This window comes from Carassius auratus, chromosome 20, assembly GCF_003368295.1.
Source record: "Carassius auratus strain Wakin chromosome 20, ASM336829v1, whole genome shotgun sequence".
Lineage (NCBI taxonomy): Eukaryota > Metazoa > Chordata > Actinopteri > Cypriniformes > Cyprinidae > Carassius > Carassius auratus.
The window spans coordinates 2736676-2755203 of NC_039262.1; the positions used below are offsets into that span (position 1 = coordinate 2736676).

The window sequence follows — 18528 nt, forward strand, 5'->3', positions numbered from 1 at the left end:
CATATATTGCATGTAGTTTATGTATGTATAATATAGTTATATCCTATTCGGTACAATTATTCAAAACGAAAGGGCTGATTTAAAAAAAAAATAGTGACGTAGCAGGGTTATTATAGTTTACTAAAACTAAAATGATGAAGAAAAACTTTTCGTTATTTCTTATTTTCATTTAAGTAGGCTACTACAATAAGCTAAACAGTCTAATGAAACATTAATTATATCAAATAAATGTATAAAAAACATAAAGACATATTTAGAAAGTAATAGAAGTGACAAAACACAACAAAATAAATAAAACTAAGATTTAAAGAAAACACAAAACATTAATCGAACTATAAAAACAACACTGCACTGATATATAATTTGTAGAAACAAATGAAACAGCTGTTGATTATATTTCAGGTATCATAAATCGTCAGTACTTGATTATGAATTTCAGTCAAATTGGACCTCATAATGAAAGTGGTTGGATTTATTTAGACTATTTTTTATGATTTTCCAGTCAACATAATGAAAGCAAAATTCCATTAAACAAAGTAAAATGTAGTCTTTAAAAATGAACAATTGAACTGCAAATACATTGTTTCCAGAAAACAAGCCAAAAGCACCTAGACATTTTGGTGAAGCATTTAATGTAAAAATATTTACATTCAAAAATCTGAACTGTAAAAAGCAACTTCGAGGAATCTTGAAATGGGAAACTAGCAACTCATTTAAATCCAAACCCCATCGTATCCCATATTTATTACACAAATTAATGTATGGAAATGTGTGCTGTAAATTGTCCAATTTTATAATGCAAACAATTCATAAAGACGTCAAGAGTCCAGATCCAAAATATGGATTGAACTGTTTGATTTGTTTACTCTCTTGTGCACACGGCTTGTGTGTCTTAATACGAATATAAAATGACTTTGGCAAATTTAAGAAACACTATGAATTCTTTCTTGCTCTTCTAAAGGTTGATGTTGATTTGAGGTCAGTCTTGTCCTCCTGTGAGCTTATGGAAGAGTTCTTCATCTAAAGTCTCATTTTGGTCTTTTGAACGTGTCGAGAGGAAAATGTAGCCTCCGATATATTCATGGACCACTTTGCAGTCACAGCTCTGGCAGGAGAACGCAATCGACACGCTCTGGTCAAATTCGATGGCCACCTGTAAAAGCAATGACACACTCATAAATCATATTCACACCGGCCACACAGGTTGGTTAGAAGGTTGTTTGGAATACTTTATTCACCTGTTTAATCTCCCAGTTGACATTCCATTGTTTAATGTTGGAGAACCTCCAGGTGGTGACCGGCAAACCCGTTGACATGTCGATGCGGATCAGCCTGTTGTAGGAAATTCCCAGGAGCTCATCTTTCTTGCTTCCTCTGAATCTGTGGGACAACGTGAAAAGATCTGAATCATATTTCATGGTTGAAGCCTTTAAATGATGTCTCTGAGCAATACCAGGCAGGAAAAAATCAGTCTGTTGTTCAGCAAAATTGTCTGAGAAAATGACAGTTTTATGTCTAATTAATGAAAACTCATATTCAAAGTGTTTGAATTATAGTGTAATAATAATTGTGTAATAACAATAATGTACATATTTTGTAAAAAAAACATTTGTGAATTATCTGCATATTCCATTTCAAGCATGCTAAACTGTCAGCAACTGATCATGAAATTGACAAAAAAGCCAAAACTGGGCTAGGATAAAGAAAGTGACTGATAAAGAAAATTAACCTTCAAATGGAATAACGGGATGCTATTAAATTTTAATGATGTGTTTAATGCAAACAAATCTAACATTTGAAAATCAGAGTAATATATATACAGATTTGGAAAGATGTTTCTGAGTGATACAAGGCACAAATCTGTTGTTCAGCAAAACAACAGTGTGACAATATGGCAATTTTGTGTCTAATTTATAAAAATTAAAAAAAGACAATTGTCAGCGCATGAGTATGAAATTGGCAAAAAGCCAAAATTTGACTCATAATGAAAAGTCTATTTTTATATTTTTTAGTCAAAATAACCAAAAAAACTAAATTACATTAAATAGAAAAACATTTCAACTTTAAATGGAACAGCAGCACTATTAACCCTTGTGCAGTGATTCAAATATTTAAACTAACTAGGTTTTCCCAGTCAGAAATGACCGGCTTTTAAAAAATTGCATGTAAATATTTATTAAAATGCTATATTATTACCATATCTTGGATTCAATCTTTTTGTCAATTTGTTTTCTTTCAGTAACCAGTTTTTTTTTTTTTTTTTTATACTTTTTGGAACTGACTGGTCGTAGGCCTCATCGATCACAGCTTACATACCTTTAAATAAAAAAAGCATTATTTGTGGATAATTTTGCCAGTGTTCACTCAAAAACTAGATTATGGTATGCAAATTATCCATATATTGGGGGGGGGGATCCTCTCTGGGTCAAAACAACCAGAACACAGTTTAATCTTAGTTTTCATTTTTCAGCAAATAAACCAAATGCACCAAGACATTTTGATAATTCATCAATGTAAACGTATGTAAACCACAGCTTCACAGCTTCAAAAAAAAAAAAAAAAAAAATGAATGGCAAGTCTTAAAAACCTTACTCAGGCTTTAGTATCTGCTCTAGGCATGAAATCTATCTGTAAATAGATCTATCAGTAAAATTACCTGACAATGTAGTACTTGATGCCAAACTCAGGCAGAGACTGCCATGCTTGGATAAAACGCATTTTGGCCTCCATGAGGGAAAGATGGGAAATATTGTGAAGGGCCTCCAAGATTCGTGTGGTCAGCTGAAATGAGAAAAAATAAATGTGACTTTTTTTTTTGCAATACAGATCTCAGATTTCCAGTAGTGTCATTGCATAATGAAAATGAGTGGTTCAAGCCATATCTTGTCCTTTCTGTGAGTGTTTTCACCTGTTTGGTCTTGTACTTCTTTGCATATCGTGGAGAAACAAAGCACTCGGCATTCATCTCCATGGACTCTACGTCAGTTGATGCCTGGCCAGGAGGTGGCGCTAGACTCTTCATCTGCAGGAAAGACTGGATGTTCTTCACCTCGGTGCGGTAGGAGCTGTAGGCCATCGTCTTTCCTTTGGAAGCCAAAATACAGGCAGCCTTCCACTTGGCATACTGCGTTTCCTGTTTTCAGGAGACGTTTGTTTTAAGCAAAAGAAACAAATAAAAGAATACAAAATTTATTGCAAAAACATGCAATATGGTTCAGATGCTGATATTTATCTGGATTTTTTTATATCAGCATAACAGACTACTTGCATTAAATGAATATAAATATCAGTAACTCTATATCTCCCAATAGTATGTCTTAATAATATTACATTTAAAAGCTAGCTTTGTTATCAAAACCCTTCGGTTTTAATTGTGGGGTGCAAAACATATAATGCAATGCAATAACAATGACTGACAGATCACTGACAAATAAACCTGAAAAATCATATTTGATACTCATATTTAACCATTATTTAAAATAAAATACTGTATGGATAATCAAGTAACCCAAGTTTCTTTTATCATCTTGAAATATGTTAAACAATATAACAGATTATCTTACATTTAAGATGAAAGATTTCACAGCAAAAGCACACGTGTACCACAATCTGCATAAAAACTAATCTAAAACTCACATTGTTGCAGCGAATATAAACCTCGTTCATTCCATCAGCCACTGGCAATAACAGCTTGAGGCCAAACTTCTTCTCAGTGACGTTGACATCAGGAATGACCTCACATCCTGTACAATCAATGATTTATTACCACTGATGCATGAGCTGTATTGAAATGAATATTCTTTTCTCTGATTGGCCGCTCACCTCGTAGATGGAGTTGCTCAATGGGTTCTTTATTTGCCGAATCTTTGTTTTTGTAGTAAGAAATGGTGGTGTCCCTAAAAACAAACCAGTACTCCTTATACGGCTTTAATGTCAATCGCTTGGGCCTGTGAAGCAAAGAAATGAACAATGCACTTTATAGTTTGTCTTACTGCAGAATAGACACAAATGCCATTGAAAAAAGATGAATACATGGAATTATAGTTCTTATTAAAAAAGTTGAATAAGCTTAAACTCACCTAAACAATTTCAGTGTATCTTCCAGCTTTGGAATGTCAGTGATATCTTCCTGAAAAAGTTGAATAAAATGTGAATACTTATACACAACCATTAAACAGTTTGGGGTTGGCAAGACTTTTATGTCTCTTATTAAAAATATTATTTATTCCTGTGATCAAAGCTGATTTTTTTTTTGCATCGTCTTCAGTGTCACATGACGCATCAGAAATCATTCTAGACATTCTAATCTCTGCTGCTTAATACTTTAATGGAAATCTGATCAGTATTTGATTATTTTATGAATTAAAAGCAAAAAAAAAAAACATTTATTTGAAATAGAAATATTTTGTTATATTATAAATGTCTCTACTGTCACTTTTGATAAATATAATGCATTTTGGATGAATTAAAGTAATAATTTATTTTAAAAAAATCTTACTTACTACAAACCTTTTAATGTTAGTTTATAAACTAGCTTAATTTTAAGCCAGATTGATTCCAGATATGATAAACCAGATGCTACTAATTCATCTAAAATCAGTCTCTATATGTTGTTGATACAACCCAAAAAATAGGGTGTAAGTACCAATATATTATGAAAAAATCTATAATATCATTAAATCATGATACCAGGATCTTATCAGCATTCCGTCCCTCCAGCGTAGATTCTAAGTTTGAGAGCGCAGCCTCGACTTCATCAATCTCTGGTTCATTGGAATTGTTCAGTGGCTCCGTTGATAAAGTCAATTTACAGATGTGATACTAGAAAAGATTCAAGTATTTACCTCTGAAACACCAATTTAGATGCATTAGAATAAAACAGCAACCATAACTCATTTGATTAGGCAATAACTGTAATTAAGACATTGACACATTACACATTTTACTTTTACGTTTTAATTTATGGTTAAAAAATAAATTGAGTTTAAGTGGAGAATTAACATGATGCTCATTAAATAACTAATCAAGCAGATAACAAACGTTATCATGTGTTAACTTCAACTAATGTGGTTTTCAATGCAGTTACTTTAACACTGCTTGAGGCAGGAGTTTGAATGAATAATGTTAAGCAGCAAATAATGTGGAAAACGGATGGGGGAAAAAATCCCTCAAATATTTGTGCAATGCATAAGTCTGTCATCTGAGAGGCAGTTTGTGAAATATCTGATCTGCTCCCTCATGGATTGTTTTTTTATTACAGATCTACAGAATCTCACATGAAGTCCTCTCTAGGTTTGGTTTGGATTATTAGCACCATGTTCACCTATTCATAATCTCCTTGTGTAATTGAATGCTATCTTGTGTTAGCTGTGGAATGTCACATCCTTTGTCCTCAAAGTAATTTATCTCATAGCTTCAGGTGAGAAAGAACGGCACTAAAGAATTCAACACCATCTATGCTATGTGCTGAAACTAAATACTACAAGTCTACAACACATTAAAGCATGCCAATCAGATGAGCTAATCGGGGTTACAGTTAACAAAAAATGAAACCATCTATAAATTACAGAAAATATTTTTTACAAATATTTAATTTCAGCTAAATGCCAAGGCAACATTTCTTATTTTCATTTACTTACTTACATGCACTAAAGCAAGTAAAAACAAAACTGAGAGGAGAAAAAGATTAAAAACTATACAGAAAACAAACAAAATACTATTAACTAAGTAAAATCAAAATAAAGAATATTGTTAACCTGTTAACTGTCACTCACGTTTTTGAAGATAGACTTGAATATGCATGATACAAACCCAAATTTTTTTAATTCATGACTGAAAACATTTTGTAACATGATTTTGATGTACCATTTACATGGTAATATAATGTCTGATTTTAAAATGGGTTTTGAAGGATGAATTTTGAGATTTTATATTTTCAAGTGATATATAACTTCTGATGATTTCTAAAATGTGATAGAGAAAAAGGCAACGAGGAAGTCTTATTTTTAAAAAAAGGTCAAAGCTCCTTTTGTAATGTAGATTTCTGAGGGTGCACTCTTGTCATAAATTAATCTATTACTTTTCCTACATAATTTTTTACAAAAAATATTGGTAAAATATATATTTGGGAGTCTTAGACCTTTCCAACGATATATAGTTTGTCAAGATTAGATTAGATTTGATTGTAATATAAGTATAGTCAACGTAGGCGTCCCGTATACGGGACGGGGTGACAGTTAGCAGGTTAAACACAGTGCAAATTATTAATAAAACTATTGTAGTATTTCAAAATAACACTGAAGCCAATGATGAACCTTTCTTGCTTTCTGGAGCTCTGAATTCAACTGATGAGCATAAAAGCATGGAATACGATCAGTTTATTTTGTGAACTGGCATTCTGTACCTGCAGGGATGCAAACATGAGCATCTCTTCTTCAGTGCAGTCGATCTCCTCCAGCAGTATCGTCCATCTGGCTTGTTCATACAGCTGTGTGATCCTCACAGCATCATACTATAAAAAGAAAACACCAAATGCTTTCTGATTTAGACATATCAGGCCCATCTAATATTGTCGTCTACAAACATATAATGTGGTATGTAGGAATAGTTCATTTCTCACCTTTGGGTTGAGGTCAAAGAAGCAGTGGTACTTGAATCGCAGCAGGAGTCTGTCGTTTTCCTGAATTCCTTGCTCCATCAGCGAGCGAGAGGAATCCAGCCACCTGCAGAGCAACATCTCAGTTAAAATACACAAGGGCAGAAACTGAAATGCAACTGAGAAATAAAAACTGAAATACACATAACCAATAAGTCATCAAATGCTATGCTACAATGATTTTATCATAATAAATGGATGTTCTGGGCAATGAGGCGAAATATAGCTAGTATAAAACAGCAGAAATAGCAATATGCTAAAAAACTTCTTTAATAAATTATATATACTCTGTCACTGGCGTGGTGCCCTAAAGCTCTTTGTAACTTATTTATCCCTAAAAGGTACATTTTAGTACCTTAAAAGTGCATATTAGCTTCTATTTAAAAGGATTACCCCCCGGTGACTGCTTGTTGCAGTCTGTTAGCTTAACTAAGTCAACGATGTAACAATCAGAGGTGTAACATTACAGATGGTGCAGCTGGTCACAGGTGTGTGGCTACTGAAACAAATCAGTGTTATAAACTTAACCATGAATATAAGGTCTATTAAAACCATCATACACTACAATTCAAAAGTTGAAAGAAATTCATGTTTAATTCACCAAAGATGCTCGAAATGAATCAAAAGTGACATTAATGTTGTTAAGTTTTTATCTTTCTATTCATCTAATGAAGTTTCTTAAGCAGCAAATCAGCATATTAGAATGGTTTCTGAAGGATTATGTGACACTGAAGATTAGAGATAAATAAACATAAAAAATATTTTTAAAGGTACAGTTTGTAGGACCTGGCACGAGAGGGCGCACTTTCAAAAAACAATCGCGTGGTTTGATGATGCTAAGAAGGAGTGTGGAATGATGGGATTTGTGGTCTTCTACCCAACCGCTGACAGCCATCAATCAGATGGAAAGATAAATCATGGATTTAACGCGAGTTCAACGATTTGCGTGAGTAAATTACATACAAAGTCAATGCAAAGACTCGATCAGATGATGGAGCAGACACGTCCTTGCACGGGTCTAGAGACACGATGCCCCGCGTTTGGCGTGTATGCCCCATAATACTAATCTTGTCGCTCGTTATAATAGCAAACGTTTTCTGTAAAGATACGAATCAAAACAAATCACCTGTCGAGTAAAACACAAGTGAGATCAGGCATCTCTTTCTAGCTGACGTTTGTCGCAAAGCTACTTCTGCATTTGTCCTGACACTGTTGTCATGTGGTTTCTACGTCAGTAAAGGCGGTAACAAAAGGTAACAACGTCATTTGACAGGCGACTGCACTGCCCCGTGTCACTGTTTAGAATGGGAATTTTCTCATGATTTACAAGTAGCTGAAAACATTAGAGATATTGTTAGTAATCAGCTGGAAAATATATGTAACACTAGCCTAGTGGTTTTGGATATTTTACTGCAAATATCTTACAAACTGTACCTTTAATTTAAAAAATTTATTATTTTAAACTGTAATAATATTTCACATTTTACTGTATATTTATTGGTCAGATAAATGCAGCATTGGTGAATTATAATAGACTTCGTTGGAAAAACTCTTGCCGACCCCAAACTTTTGAATGCTAGTCTAACTTTGTCTGTCCTTTCTTACCCAGCATTAATTGCTGCTTTATCTTCCATGGTAAGAGGCTTGAAGAGTTTGGCCAGTTCCTCCGGTGGAAGGTTGGGTTGGCAGTCCGTCACAGGATTCTCACCGAACCACAGACTGGTGGAAGAGGCAGGCGAGCCGCTGTCCGGGTCATAAGTCGGAGTCATGGTTTTACTGTACAGACTCAGGGCTCCTGTACAAAGTATGAATGCAAACTTAGAAACAAGTTAGACGTTATTTTATTTAAACACAGTTGCTTCTGCTACACAGAAATAAAAAACTCTTCAAAAACAGCAGTGAATACCTCCTGTCATGTCCATGTTTATTATCTCATCAAAGACTGATTCTTGGCCCTTGTCTTTTTTCTTTTTCTTTTTCTGATCATCTGATAGTTTCAGAAGAGAAAGTTCTTCTGATCGTCTGATATCTGTGAATAAAGACGGAAAACACACAGTTTAGTAGAGAATAGACTAATGTGGCAAGAAATCATGGAAAATTGCATTGCAATTTTTCCACATGTAAAAATAAATTATTTGTAATTGTAAAATATGACCAATAAATATTCAGCAACCCATACATATTAAGACACATACACATAATATTAAGTACAAAATTAATATATAAGAAATGTATACAATTTGGAATTGCAAAAATTATAAATGTTTGTGTTTTTTTTATATAATATATATCATGTTTTCTTGATAGCATTTTGTTTCATATGCTAAAAAAATATTATATTCATAAAAATGTATAATATAATAAATATTTTCATTTGTATGCGTCCTTACTGAGTGCTTTGCAGATCTCAGCCACAGCTTTGAAGACCACACAAGAGAAGCTAACAGGGAGCCGGATGGTCTTCATGTTGGGCAGCTGGATGCAGAGAGGTTTGTGTTGTGGAGTGTAGCGCAGGTCAGCGTCCGCCTGGACTCCATACTTATCCAGAGTCCAGTGTGTCTTCAGCAGCCAGCAGCTCCTCTTCTCCCACCAGATGGCATGATCGGACCAGTCCTGAGGAGCCTCTGACACACAGACAACCACATACAGTACTGAGAGAAAAAATTACTTACACTGAATATATATATATATATATATATATATATATATATATATATATATATATAAGCTATTCCAAATAATAAATAACACACAAACACTGCATTTTGCTCATATCAGTGTAGGACTTCACCGCTTTATAGATGAAGTTTATTATTATATTAAAGCGGTGAACAGGAATATATTTTTGTGAAGTGGTTTAATGTGTCGTTAAACAACAGCCATGACGTTACACCTAAATAAATCAGTTCAAACCAGTCGTCCCTGAGTAAAAACAAACATGTCTGATGACATCACAATTCCATATAAACCTTGATGATTCCTCTTTTACTCACATTTCCTTCATCCTTCCACAGTGCTCATCATCTGACTCACTCCTGTAATTACCAACTAAAGAAATTCCTGGGCTGTCTGTACTGTAATGCACCTATTAAATTGACTATAAACACATTGTGTTCAACCAAATAAATGAATGGCCACTGCCGATAAAAGACCATCATGGCAAACCATAATATTTAGCAACTGATGAGTCTGTAGAGGAAAGCAGGATGTTTTGCTAGTGTCTCTCTCTGGTGAACTTCAGACCTCGCGGCGGCAAACAACACCTGAGTCAAAGAACAATAGCTCTGAGCACGAGACTATATATAGATACGCAAGGCAAACATGGGCGTACCTGAGCGTTTCAACCAGTGTTTACACTCTAGAACTGCACTGGGATTTCAGCTTTTACACAGCAATCTAAAATATGTGAATCTAATGTTTTCATTAAGTTTTGAAATTGTTATGTCTCTAAACATTCAGAATATTTAGTTTTTTCAAATGTTTTCCTGTTTCTAAATTGAAGGGAACATTTATTATATCAGTTTGCAAACATCATCGGTACTACTTATTTTGTTCTCCGAACGTTCTGAATAAATAGTATCATTTAAAAAACTAAAATGTTTTAGAAGAAAAACATTCCATGGGCCAATAATGTATTTTTGCTAACATTTTGAGAAAGTTCTTAAATGTGCTATTAACATTACGGAATAAAAGTTTGTTCAAAAAACTTCGTGTTAAAGTTCTGAGAATGTTTCCTGTTATTTGGGTTAATTTGGCTGTTTTTGTTGTTTAAAACATGGGTTTCCCATAAACTCTGACTGCTGTTTTGATTTCTTTCAACTCATTTTAACCTTTCACAATCTTACTTTGAAGAGCTTTTGATGTGCTCCTTCCTAATAATGTTGTGCTTTTAAGACCTCCTTTAAAATTTAAATTCCTTAATTTGTTGTCCAAGTAGAAAACAAGAATTTGCAACAGAATTACCTTAAAAAATTGAATTAAATGTACAGAAATTGAATGTTGTTAATTTCCAGTAAATGTTTTTATACACACAACATATTAAGTATTTTTTTAAGAAACATTTAATTATATGAATAATAAAGGTTTGGGTCACGCTTTATTTGAATGTCCAATTCTTGCTGTTAATAAATAATTAATTATAATTTTATGTGATGCATAACCTTTTTATTACCATATTTATACTATAAAATGATATGGAAGCTAGAAAATATATCACTTTGATACAATTTTCACTTCAAATTTGCTAGTAAATTTCAGAAAAAAATTACAAAGAAATGCCAAGTAACACTTTGAAGTGATTGTAAGTAGATAAACTTAGTATTTTCTTGTAAAACGTACTCCAATAATTGTTTTATTTACAATTTTGTGAAATCTTTTTTTTGTTGTTTTCTTTTTTTTATACTGTATGGCAAAATTTCATGCATTAAAAGAAAATGTCTTACTTGTTTTTATAGTACTGAACTGAAGTTGCATAAGTGCATTCATCAGTTGAGAAAGATGTTTTGTATGCATAACAAAATAATAAAAATGAACATAAAAATGCATTTTCTGTCACAAAACTGTAACTAAAACTGCTCTGACGTGTGACTAACTTACAATTTAGCAAATTGCACTTGCTGTCATTCCCATTCACAATTCAACATCCCTTGTGCCAATTCAAATTCACATGAAATGAAATGGAGCTGATCTTTATATTCACGGTTAGTACTTGTTCTTCAACACAGAACTCTGTAAATACTCACTGATCTTCTCCACCAATTTGAGCATGAGACCCCCGACGTGAAGATCCCCCTTAACCCGCAATTTAAACTTCATGCCCTCATCTCCCTCACGCTGGTCCACCTGGATGCTGAGCTCCCAGGAGTTGTGTCCGTACTCAGCAGCAGTGGCCATGTTCCTGCCTGAAATCAAATCACAGACAAACACAAACAGTTATTTTAGTTGAATAAAGTCATTATGATAATACTGTTTCCTAAGCACTAGTCCGACCCACTAGCAGTTATTCACTGTGTAAAATAAATCTTCACATATCTATGTTTTTAAGTAACTGACTGGAAAAAGGTATGTCCAGTCTTAAAGAAAAAATAAATCAGATGATTTACTGTAAGACTAGTCTAAGCATTTAATACGACAGGCCCAGGCTGCACTTGCATCATACAGTCTTACTAAAACCTATTTACTGGCATCCATGGAACATTTTCAATGCGCAAAATATACTTCATAGTGAAAAACCTGCGGCAATAAAGTATAAAATTAGTCTAATTCAGCGGGAAACCCACAGATTTGGCAACACTCTGAGCATACCTTTACTGGCAGAAACTGTAGGGGACTCCAAACTCACAAAAAAAGTGTTCTTTTTTTTTAATCATAATCAGCACTTAGTTGAATGGCTTCTGTGATTTGGAATATGAGCACCTGCGGCTTTGAATATGCTTCTTTTGTTTTTTTTTACCTCTAGTCACTGCACACACTTGATGACAGAAGTTTAATTTTTGTATAAACTATTCCTTTAAAATCTCTAATGACAACATCTTAAGAAGAGGGAGTGACAGACAGGGAACTAAAGGTACAGGGTGGAGGAGGGGTGGGATCACAGAACAAGGGAGACTTCAGCTTAAAATTCCTGACAAGCAGAGACAAGACCAGAGATAGAAAGGGCAGAAAGAACAGAGCGACTCACACAGACCTGTCATCCTGTGGTCTGCTGGCTTGTACATCAAAAAACAACAAAGGCCACGTCTTACACACAAAAACACAGTCAAGTTCTGCTGTGTAAACTAAAGAGGAGTCTTTTAGTGTGACTTGAGATCTGAAAGTATGGGTGTCTTTTTTTTTTTAAATGCATTTGAGTCAACAATTTTATTATTTAAAAATCAGGTCTGTCTATGTTCACTAAGAAGTGCGGGGGAGGGCGAGATGTTTGACTAGATTAGAGATAACACACATGCTCTGAACTAACAAGACAAACTATCAATGCAGCCCAAGGCTAAACCTTGTACTTGAATAGGTTAACATGTCCACAGGGGTAGAAAAAAGAATTTACACCTTCCTCGTGCAACAGCCAGATCTGAATTCAGATATAAACAAGTACGACATTTGTTTAAGATGAATTCATCAGGTCATGACTGCATTTGAAGATCATATGCAACAAATAAATGAGGACTACAGAGCATTTTTTTATATGCAGCATACTTAAGAGGGCCAAGAAAATAAGCTAGAGAGAAAGAGAGGGGAAAAAACAAAAAGGGAAACGCTGATTTGAACGACCTATACCTATGTAACATCAAGGAGTTTCAAGATCAGTCAAATAAAGCCGTATATAAATATATAGTAGTCTTCAATAGCTCTACTATACAACAACAAACCTAGTTTATCTAAGAAATTATCTAAATGTCTTAATTTCGCCAAGAGTACATAATATGGGTCTATTGCAATGTATAAAATCCGATGTTTTTCATGATATGAAACATTTACTTTAGGTATCTAACATCAAACTTTAACATAGCCTATTTAAAACTTATTTTAATCAAGTTAGTCCAATAAAAATTGAGTAAGGGCAAACGCAACAGCAAACGGTTATAAGAATTTAACTGAATTAAAACTATATGCAAAATGATTTCACTCACCTGAATGCGTTCCCGAAGATTTTCCCTTTGGAAAGTGAAACACACCTCCTGTCCAGGTGTGCGCTGGAGGAAACCCCGCCCAGACTCCTACTACGGCGAAGGCTGTGCTCATGAATAATTCATGAAGTAATGCAGCAGAGCTTACAAACTCTCCAATGACGATGGCGCATGTTAACTGCGTGCGTGTGACGTTGTGCGATTCGATTTCTTTTACTGTCTATGATTCCAACGCTCAAGGCTTGTTTCATTATTATTAATAGCCTACTGGGTTATAAACATTAATCTATACATAAATATTATTATAGCTCAGTGGTTATAAAGATAAAGAACAGAGTTTTCACCATAGTACCGTCAGTTAATTCGCACCCGGTGTGGACAGGAAGAGCACGTACCGGAAGTGACTAAACGCACATAGCTGAACATTAACTAAGTTGTAATTGTTGCTTAAGCTATAATGACCACATAATGACTAACTTGTGCATCGTGTTGTGACTGTGAAATTTTTTACACCAATTCTAGCGAACTGTTAGACTTAAAACGTATTATACAGCAGTAAAAAAAGACTAGACAGACTACAGTTATGATTAGTGGCTGGTTTAATACAAAAACTACAGAAGTGTGTGGCACAGGCCCCATGTCATTGAAATCAAATAGCCTAAATCTATATTATAAAGCATCGAGATGATAACAGACATTTTGGCCCATATTTAGGTATTATTTAATATGAATCAGAATCAGGTCCTAGTCTTAGAAGCATAAATATAACAGTGATGGTAAAGAAGATGTTTGATGGTGGTGTTCAAGTTTATGGACAAAAAACTGACTAATGTTCCATTTTTTTATTTTTATTTTTTAGAATCTGTGAGAGTGCGTTAGTTCATCTGTCCAGCAGAGGTCAGACATTTATGTTACAAACGGGCGCCGTTTGTAACATAAAATGTGTAAAACTGGTCAGATTTGGTCAGATTTAAATGCAAAGCAAGATTTACAAAAAAAATAAGCTTTATGCAACATTTTTATTACTTAAAAATATTTTTTATAATTCAATTTAACATATATATATATATATATATATATATATATATATATATATATATATATATATATATATATATATATTTACTCTATGACTATATTACTATAAAGTATTAAAGGTAAATCTAAACGTTTTATCTAAATCTAAATCTTAATTTAAATCTAAATGTAAATGGTAAGTCCAAATCATAAATGTTAATCTTATATCTACATGTTATACAATAATCAATAATGTAGTAATCATGCAATACCGTAAATATTAGCTACTTATTATTAATGAGAGAGAGGCATAGACTACACTGACACACTTTGTCACTAAGAAAGAAGAAACAGACAGGCTATTAAAAACATTTCCATATTAATACATGGGCCTCCTTATAATTTGTTCTTAAGCAACTACAACCTCTCCATGACATTTTAATCAATGCTAAAATGTTTATATGCTGGCCAACACCAGGTGGCGCTGTACAACTGGTGTTCTGCAAGAGTTTAGCCACAGTTTCAGCTGAAGACTCGCATAGTTTCTGTCTCCCTATGGACGTTATTTTAATGGTTTGGTAAACCTAACACGGAATGTAGACTTGACCAAAATATCAAGTATCAAGGCTCAGGCTAAATTGTGTCCCGCGGGAGAAGCGTCCTCTTACGTTTATGCTAATTCAAACCATGTCCAACGCTTATGAACTTTTGTTGTCTCTTTGAAAACGTTGAGACTTGTGTTCAGATTCCTGTTGGAACAACAGCGGGAATTATTCATCATAAAGAAGAGGACAGGTGATGTCCCTTTCAGCGCAATTACACGGTTTATTATAGTTTGATCAGGCAGTCAGCGGCATCTGTGTGTCAAATAGAGAGTCTATTGTGTGCATGATTAGATCCATCCAGTGTTCAAACTCAGGTCGGGTCTGATTGCGATCTAAACCTAAATCCCTGCTCGGAATCCACACACAGAGGCCGGTGGGATCAAGCTACGCTCGCGGTGCGCTCTTTCCCTAAGTGGATCAGTCCATTAAGAAAAAAGAAAAGAAAACATTGCTGTTTACATCCTCCGTATGACCTCATTTGACCTCTCCGCTCAAGCATTCCTGTCATAGTTTTGACATTTAAGCGCAAGTACACGAGGCGGACAGGGAAAACAAGGCTTAATCACACCCGAAGGGCGAGTGGGAGATAACAAAACAACTTCTTAACCTGAGAGTTCAGGGAGGTGATGGATGCCACTCCATCTGCGCATCAGCCCTTTCATTTTCTCTTCTAGCCTTTTAAAGGCGCTCTCTCTTCCAGCGAACCCGGCGGATGATTCTTTGAAAATGTTATTTTAATAATTACGAACGCCGGGAGGGCCTCTCGCCGAGGTCCTTTCGTATGAACTTGAGTTTTGACGCTCAAATGGGTTTCCACAGCGGGATGAAGCACGAGCGCAGAGCCACAGGAAACCGAGAGAGGACATGAAGAGCTCTGAAACTGTTTGAAGTCTTATTTAGTAGCTAATAGGCAGTGTTGAGAAGGTTACTTTGAAAATGTAATATGTTACAGATCAGCCTACAAGTTACCCTACTTAAAATGTAATAAAAATGTCTGTTACTTTATTACTGATTACTTTTGGATTACTTTTCTAAATGTCTAATGTTTTCAACTGTTCAATCATTTTGAAACATTTAAACCTGTCAGGGTTACCTTAGAGTAGGACTCAACACTGATTACTGACTTTTGAAATCACTTGAATTAAGATTATAATCATTTGTTTTAAAGCACAGCCACCTCAAAATCAGACTTTTTTGGGGGTAAGTAAAGCATATACATAAACCCAAATAGGAAATAAAACAGTTATCGAATAAACATGTGTCCTATTCTGTGTACTCAACTCCAATGAAGTCTCATTTTAGAGCAGTCAATGCATGTTATGAAAGAAGTGAATTAAATCTCTATGTGAGTGGAAAAATTCAGATGTAACCCTCTTTTGTAATCGTTAACGTTTTCATAAGTGACTGTAATTTAACTACACATTTTTCTTAGTAACTAACTAATTACAATTATGTTTATTTTCTAATTAAATTGCATAATTGCGTTACATAGTTATTCCCAACACTGTTAATAGGGAACGTTCTCAGAACCTTGGCTAACCTTCTGGCAGAGTTATTATATTTAACTAAAACTTAAACTAAAACTAAAATTCTTAAAGTAAATTGTGTTACTTTACATAAAATAGATGAAAAAACTCTGAACCTGTTTGAAGTCTTATTTAGGGAACGTTCTTGGAACACTGGCTAATGTTTTGGCAAGGTTATTATAGTTTACTAAAGCTAAAATTACTACAGTAAATTACATTACTAAAAATAAAATAGACGAAAATTCAACATTGTTTATCTCTTTTTAATTTAGTTTTACTTGATTTATTAAAATAACCAAAACTAAAACTGAAGTAAAACTATGTAGATAATAACACACGCACAATCACAAACTAACATTCTTCCAAGAAAATTAATGTAATGTTTGCTGAAAGTTTCTGGTTTTTAATAATGGTCTCAAAACAAAATGTTTATTTGTTTGGCGTTCAAGGAATGGGAGCACCCCCTGCTGGCTTCACTAACACCTCTTCCAGCATCAACCTAGTTTTCCCAGGAGGTCTCCCATCCAGGTGCTGACCAGGCTTAACCCTGCTTAGTTCAGTGGGCTACAAGTCTCACTCTGCAGAGTGATATGGCATAGTGCAAATGTAGTGTACCGAGAGCCGACACTGAGAATTACGGTCTACAGACTCTTAAGCAGTGCAGTACTTTCTAGTTAAATCTGATTTATGCCGTCCCGACGTTCCCACACTCATTATTTGTGTACAACTTCAGTTTTACAATGTGCCTCTGCTCTCGATTAGCAAAGAACCCCCTCTAGATTTCTTATTTACAGCCACAGATTTAATTCAAGTCAAACATGTCAACATGGCTTAGGAAACAGTTGAGATCACTTGTGTGCACGGATCAGGCTTGGTTAAGTAAATATTGCTGGCCTGTAGTGAAAATAAAGCCCGGCTCAGGTTACGATAGAATTAAACGAGCAAATGTTTGCTGTAGTGACGTTGGCATGTGCGCACACCGTGCAATTATTCCACAGACCTCACCGAGTGAGCTAACTGTCTCTATCTCGCACACACAAGCACAAATTACATAGTACAACCACGCGTATGATGATACATGCTTGGTTACTGGACTGAATTTCAGCTGGAGGAGCTTAATATTTAGATTACAGAACCCTTAAAGCAATAGTTCAACCCAAATGGAAAACTTTCTTTCATCTGTGGAATATAAACAAAGATATTTTGCAGAAGCTGTTCTTTTTTTACACCATAAAAGCAAGTGGGAATCTGGACTGTCACACTAAAAAAATTTCAAAACAGCACTATTAAAGTAGTCAATATTTATATTTCTATACATTCACACACAATAACACTTCAAATATTTGGGGTTCAAAATATTAATATTGTAATTGTTTTTTTTTAAAGAAGTCTCACCTAGACTGCATTTATTTGATCAAAAATACAGCCAAAATTATGCAAAATATTATTTCAATTTAAAATAACAGTTTTCTATCTGAATATATTTAAAAATGTGATGCAAAGCTGAATTTTCAGTATAATTACTCCAGTCTTCTGTCACATGATCCTTCAGAAATTGTTCTCATATGTTGATTTGCTGCTCAAGAAACATTTCTTCTTATTATCAATGTTAAAAAAACAGTCGTGGTGCTTCATATCTGTGTGGAAACTGTGGTCAATATTTGTTGATAAATAGAAATTTCAAAAGTACAGCATTTATTTAAATACATGATAAACAATGACAGAAGATAAAAAGAAAAAAACGTGATGTGGGTTTGAGCAATGATGACACAGTTATTCCTAAACATAAACTATTCTGCTGGACAGCCTCTTAAGAATGATTTATATGCTTTTGAAGGTGTTTTAAACGGGCGTGGTGTAGGTAGAAGTGATAAATTTATACTAAATACAACTGACAAAAACAACAACAACAACAAAACAAGATAATTTACAGTATATAACAGAGTAAAAAACCTAGTAAACAGCAGCATTTAACCTAATGCCTTCCTAAAATTCTAAAAAGATGTCCAAACATGCATCAGTGAATGAGTTTTTACCCGTTCCTTAAAATAAATTAGCTAAATGAAATGACTAGCTAATTTTTTTCTGGAAAAAAAGAACTG

General features: G+C 34.3%; 1 protein-coding gene across 1 annotated transcript; it reads right to left on the reverse strand.

Moving 5' to 3' along the window:
* Positions 1 to 451: 451 nt before the first annotated feature.
* Positions 452 to 13435, reverse strand: LOC113120544 (fermitin family homolog 1). Its single transcript, XM_026290411.1, has 15 exons — positions 13282 to 13435; positions 11398 to 11556; positions 9046 to 9279; positions 8562 to 8684; positions 8261 to 8450; positions 6620 to 6722; positions 6404 to 6511; positions 4690 to 4821; positions 4080 to 4129; positions 3823 to 3947; positions 3637 to 3743; positions 2909 to 3133; positions 2657 to 2781; positions 1239 to 1380; positions 452 to 1153 (listed from the first exon to the last, which is right to left on the reverse strand). Exons 1-15 carry the CDS (start codon positions 13391 to 13393, stop codon positions 980 to 982), a joined length of 2109 nt encoding a protein of 702 aa, XP_026146196.1. The 5' UTR covers positions 13394 to 13435; the 3' UTR covers positions 452 to 979.
* Positions 13436 to 18528: the final 5093 nt, after the last annotated feature.

Excerpts from the sequence above, each read along its gene's own strand:
- LOC113120544 (XM_026290411.1), bottom strand. The coding sequence starts at position 13,393 with ATGAGCACAGCCTTCGCCGTAGTAGGAGTCTGGGCGGGGTTTCCTCCA. Across the intron at positions 8,451-8,561 it reads AAACATGGACATGACAGGAG|GAGCCCTGAGTCTGTACAGT; the intron begins GTATTCACTGCT and ends TACTTTGTACAG. Across the intron at positions 4,822-6,403 it reads TCATGTTTGCATCCCTGCAG|TATCACATCTGTAAATTGAC; the intron begins GTACAGAATGCC and ends AATCTTTTCTAG.